Genomic DNA, 15,450 nt, shown 5'->3' with positions numbered 1-15,450 from the left:
TTTATTAGTCTGAATATTTGGAATATTTATTCACATTTAATGCAATTACTGTTTGTAAATAGCTTATCTTACTGTTATATATTTTTTCTACCTGTTCTATGTATTTTTTTCTTTTTTGATTAAGTTTTTTTCTTTATTCCATTTACCCCCACCTATTTCCCTACTAGTTATCATTTTAATAGCTTTTTGTGACTAACATGATAATTAAAATATTTATCTTTGGTTTAATGATGTTGAAGATCAATTAGCTTTCCAGTTCCAGAGCAGAATTACCCACTCTCGTGTTTTACATGATCTCTGTCATCTTAGTTCTCCATACATGTCAGCCCCACAGACGCTTGCGACTGTTCCTGAGCTGTGCTCGGCAGCTCTGCCTGTGCATTTGCCCCACGGCCACCCGCCCCTTCCCTGGGTGCTGCGCCTGTATGTAGCATCCTTGGTCTTCTGCCTGAAGAATTTTTTGCGAATAATAAATTCTCACACTTACTATTTAAAATGGTCTTTATTTGATCATCATTTTTACCTATTTTATTTATTTTTTTAAGTTTGGAATGTTCCAAACTTAAAAATTCCTCAATTGGAACGTTCCAAACTTAAAAAAAAAAAGAAAAGGAAAAATAACTTTTCCTGAGTCATTTAAGGTAAATTATTAACATAATGCTCTGTTATCTTCAAACACCTGGATGTGACGGTTCGCAGAAGGTGGTGTCTGCATCAGGATCGTTTGAGCTGCTGTTGGGAATGCAAGTTCTCAGGTTTCAGTCCAGGCCGCCTGGATTAGACACACAGGGGATGGGGCCCAGAAATGTGTTTGAGTGAGTCCTCCTGTCAATATATAGTGCCCGGTTTGAGAATCACAGCTTGAATGTGTAATTCTCACAAACAAGAATGTTCTCCACAACCCCAGTACAGCTGTCAGAGTCAGGAAATGAGTGTCACGCGCTACTGCTGTCTGATCCACAGGCCCTCTTCATGAGCAGTCATTTATCCTAGCCGTGTTCTTCTGAGCAAGAATAGCCAACCAGGGTGATGGCTTGCATTGAATGGTTTCCTCTGCTAGTCTCTGTGAATCTGGTTCAGTTCCTCAGGCTTTTCTTGGCATTCAAGACCTTGACATTTTTAAAGACTACAGAACGGTTACCTTGCTGAATATCCCTCAATTTGGTTTTGAGGGATATTTGGCGTATGGTTCCCATTTGTCCCACCACTGTTTTTGTTACCTTTGTTACTTGTTAAGGTGGTGTCTTCGCTATAAAGTTATCTTTTACTCTTATTATTTAGTATTTTGAGGGGAAGTACTTTGAGAATATGTAAATGTCCTCTTCCTCATCAAACTTTCACTCAGTAGTTTTAGCATCCGTTGATTTTTCTTGGCTAAATTATTACTATGATGATTGTCAAATTATAATTTTCTGTTTCTGTCGTTCTTTCTATATGACCAGGTAGTGTCCTGCTAGAAGCAAATATTTTCCCTTCTCCCCATTTATTTATTCACTGATCTCCATATATCACTATGGACTCGCAGATTCCTGTTTATTCAGATACATCTATACTTGTTTCTGTGTTTCTGTCTATTTGTTGAAAACCGTGAATACACACCAGTGTCTCCAGTTCCAGTGCAACACAACAAGGTTCATTTTAGTGCTCTCCTCATCCATATCCTTCTCAGATGATGAGAAACCCGGCCCCCGTGATCTCAGTGTATTTACCTGCCGGGATTCCGCAGGGCGTAACTTAGTCTCCTGTCTCTGCTACTATGGCGTCCCTAATCCCTGCCACCCAGGCAAGTGCAGGTATTCCCCAGTCCTGCAGAACAGCTTTCCATTTGAACTTGAAGGAAGAAAGGCTGTCTTCATTCCTGCAGGTTGGTTTCATTGGGTATTGAGTTTTAAATTGCCAATATTTTCTTTCAGTGCTTCCAAACTTTGCTATTTTATACTTCTGGCTTTTGTGTTTCTAATGATAGTTCCTCTTCAGAAGATACTTCTTATTTCTTTGACAGCTTTTTTCTCCTTCTTTTTTAAAGAGATTTTTCTGACTTGGTTTCATGCATTTATACTCTCTGGGGTGTGTGTTGTGTAAGTAGGTGTGCATGTGCGTCTGTGCTTGCTTGGCCTGAGGTTCATATGCGTTTATACTCTCTGGGGTGTGTGTTGTGTGAGTAGGTGTGCATGTGCATCTGTGCTCACTTGGCCTGAGGTTCGTATCTATAACTCTTTGAGCCTTTGGCTGGTGTTCATTGTCTGTGTCACTTTTTTTTTTTTTGAGACAGAATCTCACTCTGTCACCCAGGCTGGAGTGCAGTGGCGCGATCTCAGCTCATTGCAACCTCTACCTTCCACGTTCAAGCGATTCTGCTGCCTCAGCCTCCTGACTACAGGCATGCGCCACTATGTCCAGCTAATTTTTTGTGTTTTTAGTAGAGACAAGTTTTCATCATGTTGGCCAGGCTAGTCTCAAACTCCTGACCTGAGGTGATCTGCCCGCCTCAGCCTCCCAAAGTGTATCTGTATCGCTCTTGCCACATTTTCTGTCTGTCTTTACCTCCCACAGTGTGTCTGTATTCCTCTTGCCATGTTTTCTCTCTGCTCTTTCTGGTTCCAGTCGGTCATATGTTGGTCCTTTTCACCATGCACCATGTTCTTCATGCATCTGCTCCTTTCTGTATTTCTCATCCTGTTTTTTTGTTTTTGTTTTTGTTTTTTTGTTCTTGAGTGTGCATCAGCCTAGATGTGTTCTTCTAAACTGCCTTTCAAGTTACTAATCATCCTTTCAGCTCTTCCTAATCTGTTGTTAGACCTGTATTTCTTATATTTGAGTTTCGAATTTTCATCCTGGTTTGTTTTTGATTCTAGAGTTTTCATTCTTTTATAATTTCAAGTTTACTGCTGAAATTATTTTGTCATCTAATTTCTTAAACATATTCATCACAAAGTTACACAGAATTATGTGATAATTGCAGTATCTGTGTCTTTTGTAGGTCTGTGTGAGTGGTCTGGTCCCTCACGTTTGGTTTGGGGTTGTTGAGTCTTGTTGTTTGGTGGCCTCATCATTGGTGTTTTGTTGTTTTCCAGTGGCAGTCATTTTTTGTGGAGACTTTGCCTGGAGTTGTCTCACTCTGGAGAGGATGTGCTTTACCATCTTCTGGCAGGCATGGAAGTCAGGGCAGGTCCCCTGAGAGCATTCAGGAAGCACGCTGATGACACTGAGCTTCCGTTTTGTGGGGCCTGGGTGTTTCCAGCTTGCCCTTACTGAGAGGCCGTTTTTGCCGGGGTCCTTTCTTTTTGGTGGGTCCTGAACTGCATGTTTGGCCCCACAGTGCACTCCCGCTGCTGAAAGCTCTGCCGGACTTCTTAGCCCCTCAGCTCTGCTGGTGGGACCGGGGAGCACCTCAGGGAGGGGAACGATGCCACCTGTACAGCCCAGCTGTTTTTGTTTCTTCTCTGGACATTGGCATCCAGGGCCCTCCCTGCCCTGTTGCCTTTACAGCCTGATGTTGCCTTTGTAGAGTCCTTTTCTACCTTGTCCCCTGTTCGGTTGTTCAGGAGGGGAGGGTTGGTCTGCATGACTAGTCCACCAGCTAGATGTGTTAGCCGTTTTAACCAGTTACATGGAGAGTTCACCTAGCAGTTTTTCATCACTGTGTTTTGTGTGGTTTTGTCTGCTTTTCAGTTTGTGAGCATTGAAGAGAATCTAAGAGAATCTATGATATTGGGCTTGTGGTTTGAATTAAATGTTTAGAAACGTTAAAATTTTGAATCGTATTTACATGACTGGGGAAATCCGATTTTTAAATTTCTAAGCATTTAAAAAAATAAACGAATGTTTAGAACAGTTTTAGATTTACAGAAAAATCGTGAAGGTAATAGTGAGCTCTCATATCTCACATCCAGTTTCCATTTTATTAACTTCTTCTGTTAGTGTGGTACATTTGTTATAATTAATGAATTAATAATACTTACTGGGTTTTTTTGTTTGTTTGTTTTTTGTTCTTTTTTTGGAAACCGAGGCTCACTCTGTTGCCCAGGCTGGAGTGCAGTGGCATGATCTCGACTCACTGCAACCTCCACCTCCCGGGTTTAAACGATTCTTGTGCCTCAGCCTCTCAAGTAACTGGTATTATAGGCACCTGGTACCGTGCCCAGCTAATTTTTGTATTTTTAGTAGAGATGGGGTTGCACCATCATGGTCAGGCTGGTCTCAAACTCCTGACCTCAAGTGATCTGTCCGCCTCGGCCTCCCAAAGTGTTGGGATTACAGGTGCGAGCCATTACATTCGGCCCTTATTGTTAACAAAAGCCCACACTTTGAGTCATTCAGATTACCTTAGTTTTTCCCTAATATCCTTTTTCTGTTCCAATATCCCATCTAGAATATCACACGACATTGGATCCTCATGTCTCCTTAGGTACCTCTTGGCTGTAACATTTTCTCAGACTTTGTTTTTAATAAGGAGTGCTGGTGAGGTATTTTGTAGACTGTCCCTCAACTGAGGGTTGTCTGATGGTTTTCTAGCGATTAGACTGGGCTGTGTGTTTTGGGGAGGAATCTATAGAGATGAAGCATCAGGAGCGCTTGCTGTCAGTGCGACCTGGCACCCTGGCCCTGACCGTGGGCTCCTGGCTGAGGTCATGCTTGCTGGGTCTCCACTGGAAGCTGCTCTTCCTCTTTCCAGAAAGCCTCATGCACACCACAGCCTTTATGTTCCTCTGTTGAGTAAGAATTGCCTGACTATTTAGAGAGTTTTGTTTAAGGAAATTCAGTTGCTTGATCTTAAAAAATTATCAGTTGAATTTAAATAGTAATAAATAGTAATGACCATTTCTGTAAATTCATAAAATTCCTTTTGTCCATCAGAGACATCAGCAACAGTTCTCATTGCATTTCCTTCTGGAGACAGCATTGTGGGGATACCTGGAGGTGAATGAACAAAGCTCCTCTGGGTTTCACGTGCAGCGGTTTCAGATCTGGGAAGGTTTGTGGCTTCTCACAAAAGGCTCTCTGCACGGGTTGCAGAGCTGCTGTCTAGATTGGCTTCTCTGGGCACTAGGGAAGCCTCCCTCCCTTGGGGTAGTCCCCTCCCTCCTGAGCCTGTGCTCAGGGGGCCCCTCGGAGCTTCATTCTGACCTGAGTGACTTCGGTAGAGCCCTTAGCAGACAAGGAATGGAATACCGAAATGTCTTGTGTGAAGCCCTCTGTAAGTGTGTCTCCTTGCACACACCCCTGAGAGTGCAGGCCTTCCCCTGGAGCAGGAGGAGATGGAGGTTTTTATTTCTAACAAGAGGCCCCACCCTGGCGAGAGTGGCTTCCTTTTATCCGGCCATCTGACAGGCAGCTTGTGCTAGCAGCGATTTCCGTCAGATGCTGAGGGGAAAAAACAACTGTTGCACAAAAAACACATTAAAAATCAAACCCTAACTATAAAACCCATTTTCTCCAACTCTTTTCCTTCCTTTGGAAACAAATACTCGTGGTGTACTAGGAAGGCAAATGTTCATGAAAATGGACTTTCTTTTGGATCACTTGTGTTTCAGGTTTGCCTTCATCTCATTCCTGTCTAGTTCCGCTGAAGACAACAGGCATAGCTAGGAAAATGGAAAGTGTGTAGGAAGAGAGAGGGCCCGGAGACAGGAATGTGTGCAGGTGGAGGTGTGTCTGATCTCATCAGAACAGACAGAGAACATACCAGAGCCAGGAGCCTTCAGTCTCTGACACCTCAACTCGCAGAGGCCACCGGGCAAGGACAGCTGAAGTTGTTTTTAGTTGGGTCACAGTTAGAGGTTCTGAGGTTTAGCAAGAATTATTGTGAAGTTTGAATTGCTAACAAAATTAAATGCTGTTTTCCATAATTACACATTGGAAGAAGAAACCGTAAATACAATCAAGACAAGAATCAAGTTTTTTAGAAAAGAGTTCAGGTTTTGCTTTATGAAAATTGCAAAAGACAAGTAACTGAAGGAGAGTAAAGTCAGCCTTTGTCAGAGACGAGGTAAACAGAATTGCCTCTTCCTCACCTTGCAGCTGGGGATCCCCTACCCGCAGTGGGCTGTGCGGAGTGAAAGAAAGGGTCCTGAAATGCTTCTCACTGGTCTTTGGAGGTGAGGAGACCTTCTTATCGGTCTTCAGGTACACGCGTCAGGTCACTGGTTTGCTGCAGGGGAGCAAACAGCATTCGAGGACATTCCACAGAGAACGTGTGAATATTACAGCAGGAGGTATTTGGCGGCCAGTTATTTCCGGGAGCAAGTGGAGGCCATGGATGGTTCATGTCAGTGGTTCCTAGAAGCCCATTACCTTGGTAGGCAGTTTCTCGCTTTCTGGGAGCCTTTTATTTTTTAATCTTAAAAATACGTGTTTTAGCCAAATTCTGTCACCAACATGAGAATTTCTATAATCCCAATTAATGTTACAAAAATAATAAAATTACTAAAACTGTGTCTTATACTTTCATGAGAAACTTAAAATATACTTGCACTGTGCTTCTATAAATAGGTGGTCTGTGTGTGGTAACACACCCAGGACGTTGCAAGCGTATTTTATGGTGGGTATTGTCCTTGTTGATACTTGGAGGTTAGGAGTTATTACGTTGCACTTCTGATTCTTGGGAAAGGAGTAATGCTTTGACCTTTATTCTTTAGAGTAAGGATTATAGTCTTCGTTTTTCTTCCAGGATTTTCATGATTTTTCTGACTTCAGTGTTTTTGCAGTTTTGCAAGATGGGTCTACATTTGAATTTTTCTTTATGTGCTATTTGCGTCTTGTTGGTAGGGTCTTATTCCTTGCTGGTAATTCCCGCTTGCTTCTCTTTCTGTGGACATTGTAAACCTAGTTACTTTATGCTCTGTCTCTGCAGTGCTACTCTGGACACTGTTTGATCTTGTTCGTTGTTTCTTCTTCTCACCCATGGTGACTTCTTTTCTTCTCTGTGTTGGAGACTTTGGGTGCTGAGCTTCTGCCCCGTGGGGCTCCATCCATGGGCATTTGGTGAGAGTGGGTCCCTCCTGAGTCAGGCTGCCGGATGAAGTACAGGATGCCAAGGTAAGCTTGAATTGAGAGCAGCTAGTGTTTTAGTATAAGTATGTCCCAAGGATTTTAACCGGGTATCCTATATGATTCCCAGTCCTGGCAGCCTACTCCTGACAGGACCCTTTGCTGCTGCCAGGCCGCAGATTCCTGAGGAGCAGGGAGGGATTGATGGCACCTTTGTTGCTTGTGGTATTCCAGGCCCTGGAAGTAATGTGAATTTCCACCCTCGAACCTGTGTGGGGACAAGCTCTGGTTACGAATTCCCAATGGAGGGTGGTTTCACCACTGGGTGCCAGCTGGGTCTCCTTGCTGTCAGGGGGCCTTCTCCCCGCACTGAGGGCGTGACCCTTCAGGAGTCCCCTCACAGGGACGCCAGGCCGTGTCTTGTGGCTCTTCAGCCGCACTGAGGGCGTCCCCAGGGCTCTGCGGCTTCAGCTCACCACTCTGGCTTTTCCACTTGCTGTTCGTTCTCAGCCCCTTGTGATTTCTTGCGCAGCTCAGCAATACATGTAGAAGCATTTCCAGAGGTTTTTATATCAAGAGGTTTTTCAGCATATTAGGGCTGCTGTTTTGCTAGAAATGGAAGCCTCCCCTATTTTTCTTTATATTTGGAAAGCCTGTTTTGGTGCTGGTTCTTTCTGTAGCCATTCTGTGGAGGGCCTGTCTGAATTAGAAAGTCTACATTTTATATACTCAATAGGTATTTACCCAGTGAACAATCCCCCAGAATGCAGGATTGATTAAATCCCCAAACCCGAAGGCACAGAAGGGAAACCTGGCTGATCAAAGAATTCTTGCCTTTTAATTTAATCAGAGTTCTATCCTGGGGATAGAGTCAGGCATCTTGGGAGCGCTAAGGTAGTAGGAATGACAGTTTACCCCAATACCTGCTGCCAAGCCTGACATTTCAGACCCCCTGCCCGACAGTGTCATCTCAGTGTCCTACCACTTCTGCACTTAGCCCTGAGCAGATCTTTATCGTGCCAGGCACTGTTGCAAGCATTGGGGCCACACCCGAGAGTGAAGCCAAGCCCTGCTCTCGTGGAGCTCACCTCCTAGTGGGCAGGGAGAGCAGATGATAGACAGACAGGTAACAGGGCGCCAGGGTCTTGGAGAAAGCACAGCCGAGGAGACTGCCCTGGAGAGAGGTCTCAGGCACCTGACGCAGGGGACTGAGGGATGTGGGGGTGTAGGGGAGCAGGCGCTGCAGGGGAGTGAGGGATGTGGGGGTGTAGGGGCAGGCGCCCCCTGGAAGGTAGGAACAGGTGGACACGTTCTGGAGCTAGAGAAGAGCCCGTCATGGTGAGGTGTGATGCAGGTGGGGTGAGCTTGAGCAGGGAGTGAGGTGAAAAGGCAACAGGCCAAGGTCAGCCGGGGTCCGCAGCTGCCGCGGGGACCTCAGTTCAGCTGTACTCCTGGTGAGGTGGTGGCGTTGGCATGCCGGAGAGTGGCAGCATCTGGGTTTCAGGTTCAAAGGGTTGCTCTGCTTGCCATCTTGAGTTTCAACTGTGGGGCAAAGGCAGAGGGCCAAGGCGGTCAGGGAGGATCCTGGTGGTGCAGGTGAGAGTGCTGGTGCCATGGGCTGGGGCCCTGAGAGTAGGCATCATCTCTTTTCCCAAGAGCCCCGACTTACCAGAGGCATTGTCGCTCCTCCTTGCCCAGCCAAGTTGCTGCTTTGCTGTTTGGGTTTTCAGAATTAAGCAGACTGTTGCTGAAGGATTCCAGCAGAGGGAGTCAGGGAGGAGGTGCAGGGTGGGGAGCGGGCTCTGAGGGCCTGGTGGTGGCCTTTCCTCACCGGGCGGTGGAGCGCTGTGTTGCCTCTCCTGCAGAGTTGTGTGTGTGACTGGAGGAAAGGGGTGGAGCGAGTTCCCCCAACTCTGGGGTCTTGCTATAAAGCGCATTAGAGACAGGTAGGGGCAGCTGGGTGGGGTGGGGCTGTGGGTTGGGGTTCTAAAATAGGAATTTGCCATTTGTAACAACAGGACTTTGGTATAAAGGCTTTAGTTTGGGAATCCCAGGCATACTTCCTCATAGATCTTTTCCTGACCCTTATGTTTGATTTACTGATGGATGGATGAGCCCAGAAAGGGTTACTCAGGAGAGCACTTCTCAGGGAGTGGTGTGATGCTGGGGAAGCTCGCCCACCCCGTGTCTGAGCAAATTTCTGAAATCTGTTTGGAGCTTATACATTGAAACAAAGCCGTTATTCTAACTTTCATATGAAAAGAGTTCCATGTCTTTTAAGACACTTTTTATTAGAGCTCAAATTCTTTTATAAGCAGAAACTCCTTTTTTAGGTTTCTAAAAAGCATACAAACAGTGGGAAGACAGAATTCTTCCCCACATCACCTACAGGTGGTTCACCCACACCTATTTCAATAGAACTTATTTTAGCGACTCACCTTTATCAAATGGTTCCAAAGTGTTTCAGCCTAGTTTTAACAGAACAGCAGCTCTTCCTTTTCAGACTCATAGTTTTCATAACATTTAATTAAATTTTGTAATTGCAGTGACAAGTACAACTGGCATCGCTGCTGGGAAACAGACCACTGACTCATACCACTTGGTGGGAGGGATAGAAGTGCCTGTAAGTCCAGCAGACAGATCCTGCCACTTAATTGTGCTGTGTAGAAACTGGCCTGTGGAGTGGTCCAGTCAGGGAGTTTAGTCCCAGGGGGCTTTCACTGCTGAAAGGAGGGAGGGAGCTGGTGGGGACTAAGCTTGTCAGAGTGTTAGGAGGCAGGCCAGACCGCATGGGCCCTGGGTACCAGCAGAGGAGCCTGAGGAGCTGGTGAAGGGGACTAAGCTTGTCAGAGTGTTAGGAGGCAGGCCAGACCGCATGGGCCCACAGGAGGCGCAGCAGGAGGAGGCCTGAGGAGCTGGTGGGAGGGACTAAAGCATCCCAAAGGTGTTAGGGAGCAGGCCGGGCGCATGGGCCCTGGGGTACCAGCAGGAGGGAGGCCCTGAGGAGCTACAGTGAGAGGGACTAAGCTTGGTCAGGTGTTGGGAGGCAGGCCAGACCACTTGGGCCTGGGCACCTTAGAGGGCCCTGTGGGGGCCCTCGAGTGTCTTTCAGAGGCTGCAGGAAGGTCGGGGTGGTGAAGGCTGACCAGCCCAGGATACTGCGTTGATGACCAGGTCGTAGGTGAACCTTGAGAAAAGTGTCAGGAGACTGGTGGGAATTAGAGATTCCATCTTCTATAGCTTGTTATTTTGTCTTGTTTTTAAGGGCTAAGGCATTCTCAGTGTGTTTATAGACAAAAGGGTAAGTGCTTGTGGAAAGAGAGAAAAAACGCAAGAGAGGAAAGGGATCCCAGAGGCGGCAGGGGGGGCCCTCTCGGCTCATCAGAGATCCGAGTTCACCAAGCAGGCATGGCCAGGCCAGATCACCGCTCGTTTCATAGGACCCCAACCTAGTCTGCTGAGGGGAGGTGGAGGGATGGGTGAGGGCTCTTTCCTCCCATGGGGAGACACTCTCTGTTGGATTGGCCATGTGTGGAGTGGAGGCACAGAACCTACATCCAGGGTGCTGGGAGGGTAGGTGAGAAAGCCAGCTGACCCATGCTGGGTGGTTGACCAGGCCCAGTGACCATGTTGGCCATTGTCATTGAAGCATCTCATTCCTTGATTAAAATCCACTGGTGCTCTTCACATCACAGGGCCAGTTCCAGACAGTAGATTACAGCCATTTGATGTGTCACATTTATGTTCTCCTAGCGTGAAAGCAGCAGTTTGTGTGCCTAACATAATAAATATGCATGGTTGAACATCCTGGATGTGATGGCTCATGAGTCTTTCTGGAACAGATTGATCTTGGAGATGTCTTGACTGGCCTGTAAGGGGCACGCTCGTCCAGCTGTGGAGCTCGCAGTGGGTCAGATCTCCACACAGTGGTTCTTGTCCGTGTGAATCCTCTCACCTGCATGAAGTGGTTCTTGTCCCTGTGAATCCTCTCACCTACATGAAGGGTCTGGCTGCCTTTTCTAGGTGTCTGGGAAGCCTGCTGTTTCCCATCAACTGCACCCTTGAATGGGGACTCCAGAAACAGGAGCAGCATCAGGGACGAGTTAGAGGGCCTAGCATGCCACACTCAGGGACGGTGGCGGGACACTGGCAGGAACAGTGGCAGCTCGTGGCGCTCTGGATCCCAGGTTTCTGTGCCCGCCCACCTGTACCTGCCAATGGATGGGTGACTTTGAACTAAGCGAGAAGATGGCAGTTGGGGTCCAGTGGCATTCGTTAGTTAGGAAGAAGCTCCAGCTACCCATTCTAGACTTCCTGTCTCTCTCGTCTGTCTTTCCTTGTCCCTGAACCTGGCTTCCAGTCTGAGTCTGGGGAGATCTCCTCGGGGGGAAGGTTTCCCAGCTCTTCCTGTGACTGGATGGAGTCAAAGGCACCAAGACCTGAGTCTAGGAAGGGTCCAGCCAACTCATTTTTCTTCTTGGGGTTCTGTAATTTTTGCTTTGTTTGCCCTTGTGTAATTAAGAGGAGCACAGCTGCTGTTTGGGATGCAGTCGTCTAAATCAGTGATGCCCCAGAAGTTGCTAGTGTTCTCGGAGCTGCTCTTACTGAGGGAATCATGTCTTTTTACTGGAACTCCTTCCTAGGGCCACTCTGAGCTCTCACAGCCTCTGCCGCAGCTCATAGTTTCTGGCTCCGCATGGTGGAGTCGCCTCGCCTTCTGCTGTGGCTCCTGCTTGTCACTCTGCAGTGCTCTCAAGGCCATTCAGCCTGTCGGCGGGAGCTCCACCTTCCCTGTGCATTCATCTGGCCCCCATTTCACTGCACTCGGTGCCAGACTCTGCACCAGGGCTGGAGACATAGCCCAGTTTCCACACCCTGGAGACTCGGCAGAGGCACGTGCGCAGAGGGTGCGATGGAATCGCAGAGGCTGTGGGGACCCGTGAGAGGATAGGGATGTGCAGTAGGCTGCTGTGTCTGTGGTCTGAAGGCTCGCATCTCACAGGATGGGTATGAGTTTGCCAAGTAGAAAAAGAAGAGTCTTGGGCGGGGGCAGTTGAGGGAGGAGGAGGATGGCTGTGAAGGCCGGAGGCTGCAGGGCATGGCCGGCAAGGGCCATGATGTGAGGGGAAAGGAGATAGTGGCCCTGGGACGAGCATGATCTGAAGGGAAAGGAGACAGAGCAGGTGGGAGGGTGACGAGTGGGGCGAGATCGCACAGGGTCTTGGGGTGGACTGTGGAGCTTAGTTTTCATCCTAAGCCACATGGGATTACAGCAGGCATGAGATGAACCTGAGGAGTTCCATATAATCGAATTAGCCTTGCACATTGTTATATAACCAAGTCTTGAATTACAGTATAAAGAACTTCTTATCAGCATTGATGGGATAATTAAGAAAGGTTGTCAGAAGTGTTGGAATTTGAACCAGAATTTGAGATTCATAGATCCTGAGGATTTATGGGCTTTATTTAGAGTAACTTCTTGACTATTAGAAACCCTATCAGATAAATTTTAAGGGATTGGAAAACAGAGATCCAGAGAAGTTAGCTCAAGGTAAGACTACTAAATGGATGACGTGGAGTGATGGTTAAGATGACATTTTTCTGGCTGGTGCCGTGGCTTTGGTTGGAAACAGCAAGAGATACAGAACCGACGGGCTGGGTTCTGGGAGGGTGGTTGGCAATAGGAAGTGTCGACGCTTGAGCCAGGAGGCTCTTAGGATTAATCTGGCAGCCGTGGCCTGTGAGGTGGGGAGAGGCTGGTGGAAGGAAGGATTATGGGCTGGGGAATGGAGTGTCATGGGCTGAATAGGACCTGACAGGAAGGGGAAAGAGCAGAGAGACGGAGGCTGAAGGGGCACCACTTCTGCTGCTGATCACAGTGGTAACAATGCCAGGTCACCCCGAGCACCTACTGTGTGCTGGGCACCATGCTGTTGCCACAAGAAGGCACTATTATTCTTATTCCCATTTGCAAATGAGCAGTTGGACACAGTGGCTTTTTGAGGTCCTGCAGCTTCTGGGAGGGCAGGACTCATATTTGGGCAAGTGTGATCGGGTGGCCGTGCTGCTTCCCATTCCGCTGCTTCTTGCAGGGCCCCTGGGGTGAGCACCGTGCACAGACTAAGGCATGGGGGTTGTGTTAGGCTGTTCTCATGTTGCTATAAAGAAATATCTGAGACTGGATAATTTACTTAAAAGGGTTTTATTGGCTCAGAGTTCTGCGGGCTGTACGGGAAGCGTAGCAACTTCTGCTTCTGGGGAGGCCTCAGGAAACTTACAATCATGGCAGACGGTAAAGGGGAAACAGGTACATCCTAACATGGCAGGAGCAAGAGAATGGGGTGGCAGAGTGTCACATTTTTAAATGACCGGGTCTTTGGTGGCGGAGTGTCACATTTTTAAATGACCGGGTCTTTGGTGGCGGAGTGTCACATTTTTAAATGACCGGGTCTTTGGTGGCGGAGTGTCACATTTTTAAGCCGGCCCGGGTCTTTGGTGCTCCAGTGTCACATTTTTAAATGACGGTTAACGTTTCGTGGCGTTCTTTCGTAGGCTTTTGTGCCATTTTAAAATGACGAGGGTCTTTGGTGGCCAGTGTCACATTTTTTAAATGACCGGGTCTTTGGTGGCGGAGTGTCACATTTTTAAATGACCCGGGTCTTTGGTAGTAGTCCACATTTTAAATGGCCGGGTCTTTGGTGGCGGAGTGTCACATTTTTAAATGACGGGTCTTTGGTGGCGGTGTCACATTTTAAATGACCGGTCTTTGGTGAAGCGGAGTGTCACATTTTAAATGACGGGTCTTTGGTGGCCAGTGTCACATTTTTAAATGACCGGGTCTTTGGTGGCGAGGTATGCATTTTAAATGACCCGGGTCTTTGGTGGTAGTGTCACATTTTTTAAATGACGGGTCTTTGGTGGCCAGTGTCACATTTTAAATGGCTTGGTCTTTGGTGGCAGTGTCCACATTTTTAAATGACCCGGGTCTTTGAGTGTAGTGTCACATTTTAAATGACTGGGTCTTTGGTGGCGATTATCCGCATTATTTTAAATGACCGGGTCTTTGGTGCGAGTCATCCGTATTTAAATGACCGGGTCTTTGGTGGCGGAGTGTCACGTATTTTAAATGACCGGGTCTTTGGTGGCGGAGTGTCACATTTTTAAATGACCGGGTCTTTGGTGGCGGAGTGTCACGTATTTTAAATGACCGGGTCTTTGGTGGCGGAGTGTCACGTATTTTAAATGACCGGGTCTTTGGTGGCGGAGTGTCACATTTTTAAATGACCGGGTCTTTGGTGGCGGAGTGTCACATATTTTTAAATGACTAGGTCTTGTGTGAACTCAGAGTAAGAGCTCACTCATCACCAAGGAGATGGCCTAGGCCATTCATGAGGGATCCGCCCCCGCGATCCAGACACTTCCCACCAGGCCCCACCTCTGACACTGGGAATTACATCTCAGCATGAGATTTGGAGGGGACATCCAAACTCATTTGATGAACATGCTGGTGACACGGGTACACAGACTAGTAAAGAAAGACCTTTTCACAATAGAGTGGATCTTAGATTTCATATGGATAGAAGGGTTTATGATTTTTGGTGTTGTTGGTCCTGTGACCTTGGAGTTTTTGACCAGTCCTGTCGCAGGTCTGGCTAGTGTCCTGGTGGCTCTCAGGCGCCTGTCCACACTCTAGGCGACACCCCGCGCTAGGGCACTGATGCCTCAGGAATCCAAGTTTTCATCTAAAACAGCGTTTTCATGGGGTGCGGTGCTCACGCCTGTAATCCCAGCACTTTGGGAGGCCGAGGCGGGCAGATCACTTGAGGTCAGGAGTTGGAGATCAGCCTGGCCAACGTGGAGAAACCCTGCCTCTACTAAAAAACACAAGAATTAGCCGGGCATGGTGGCGAGCGCCTGTAATCCCACCTACTCGGGAGGCTGAGGCATGAGAATCGCTTGAACCCGGGAGGCAGAGGATGCAGTGAGCCAGAATTGCCAGTGCATTCTAGCCTGGGCAACAGAGTGAGGCTCCATCTCAGAAAAACTAAAATTAAATAAAAGTAAATAAATAAGTAAAGCAGCACTTTCAGAGGGGCATGTGTACCTGGGGTCTGAGCAATATTTATGAACACCTTTTTTATTGGCGACCCTCATTGGGTGCTTGGAATTGACCCTGTGTAAGTTCATGAAAATACTGAATGTGTGCAGGACAGGCTGCTAATTCTTTAAAGTCACGTTTTAAACATTGTATCAGGTCACTTTTTATTTCTGTGCAGCCCTGCCTTGGATCAGACAAACTGTGATTTGGTTTCTACTTTACCAATTCAGTCTCTTTTCAATGGAAGGAGGCCAGATGCCGTTAAGATACTGCACTTCCTCCTCGAAGCTGATCGTGTCCAAGATAGTTGCTAGGACAACAGAATCTTCTGTTTTCTCTCCTGCTATTTTTATTTCTTTTAC

At 47.3% G+C, this 15,450-nt stretch overlaps 1 protein-coding gene across 4 annotated transcripts in view; it reads left to right on the top strand.

Annotated features, from left to right (window-relative positions):
• Window positions 1-15,450, top strand: part of NDUFA10 (NADH:ubiquinone oxidoreductase subunit A10) — a 64,811-nt gene that overhangs the window by 36,337 nt on the left and 13,024 nt on the right. Inside the window, exon 10 of one of the 4 annotated variants that reach the window (XM_021924222.2) lies at window positions 4,858-6,435. The exons of the other annotated variants lie outside the window; for them this stretch is intronic. Coding sequence (XP_021779914.2) covers window positions 4,858-5,328 — 471 coding nt within the window. The 3' untranslated portion in view covers window positions 5,329-6,435. Of the gene's footprint in view, window positions 1-4,857; window positions 6,436-15,450 lie in introns of those variants that run through there. 4 annotated transcript variants of the gene reach the window in all.

This window comes from Papio anubis, chromosome 10 (assembly GCF_008728515.1).
Source record: "Papio anubis isolate 15944 chromosome 10, Panubis1.0, whole genome shotgun sequence".
In the NCBI taxonomy this organism is placed as follows: Eukaryota; Metazoa; Chordata; class Mammalia; order Primates; family Cercopithecidae; genus Papio; species Papio anubis.
This window is presented reverse-complemented; position numbering and strand designations above follow the sequence as displayed.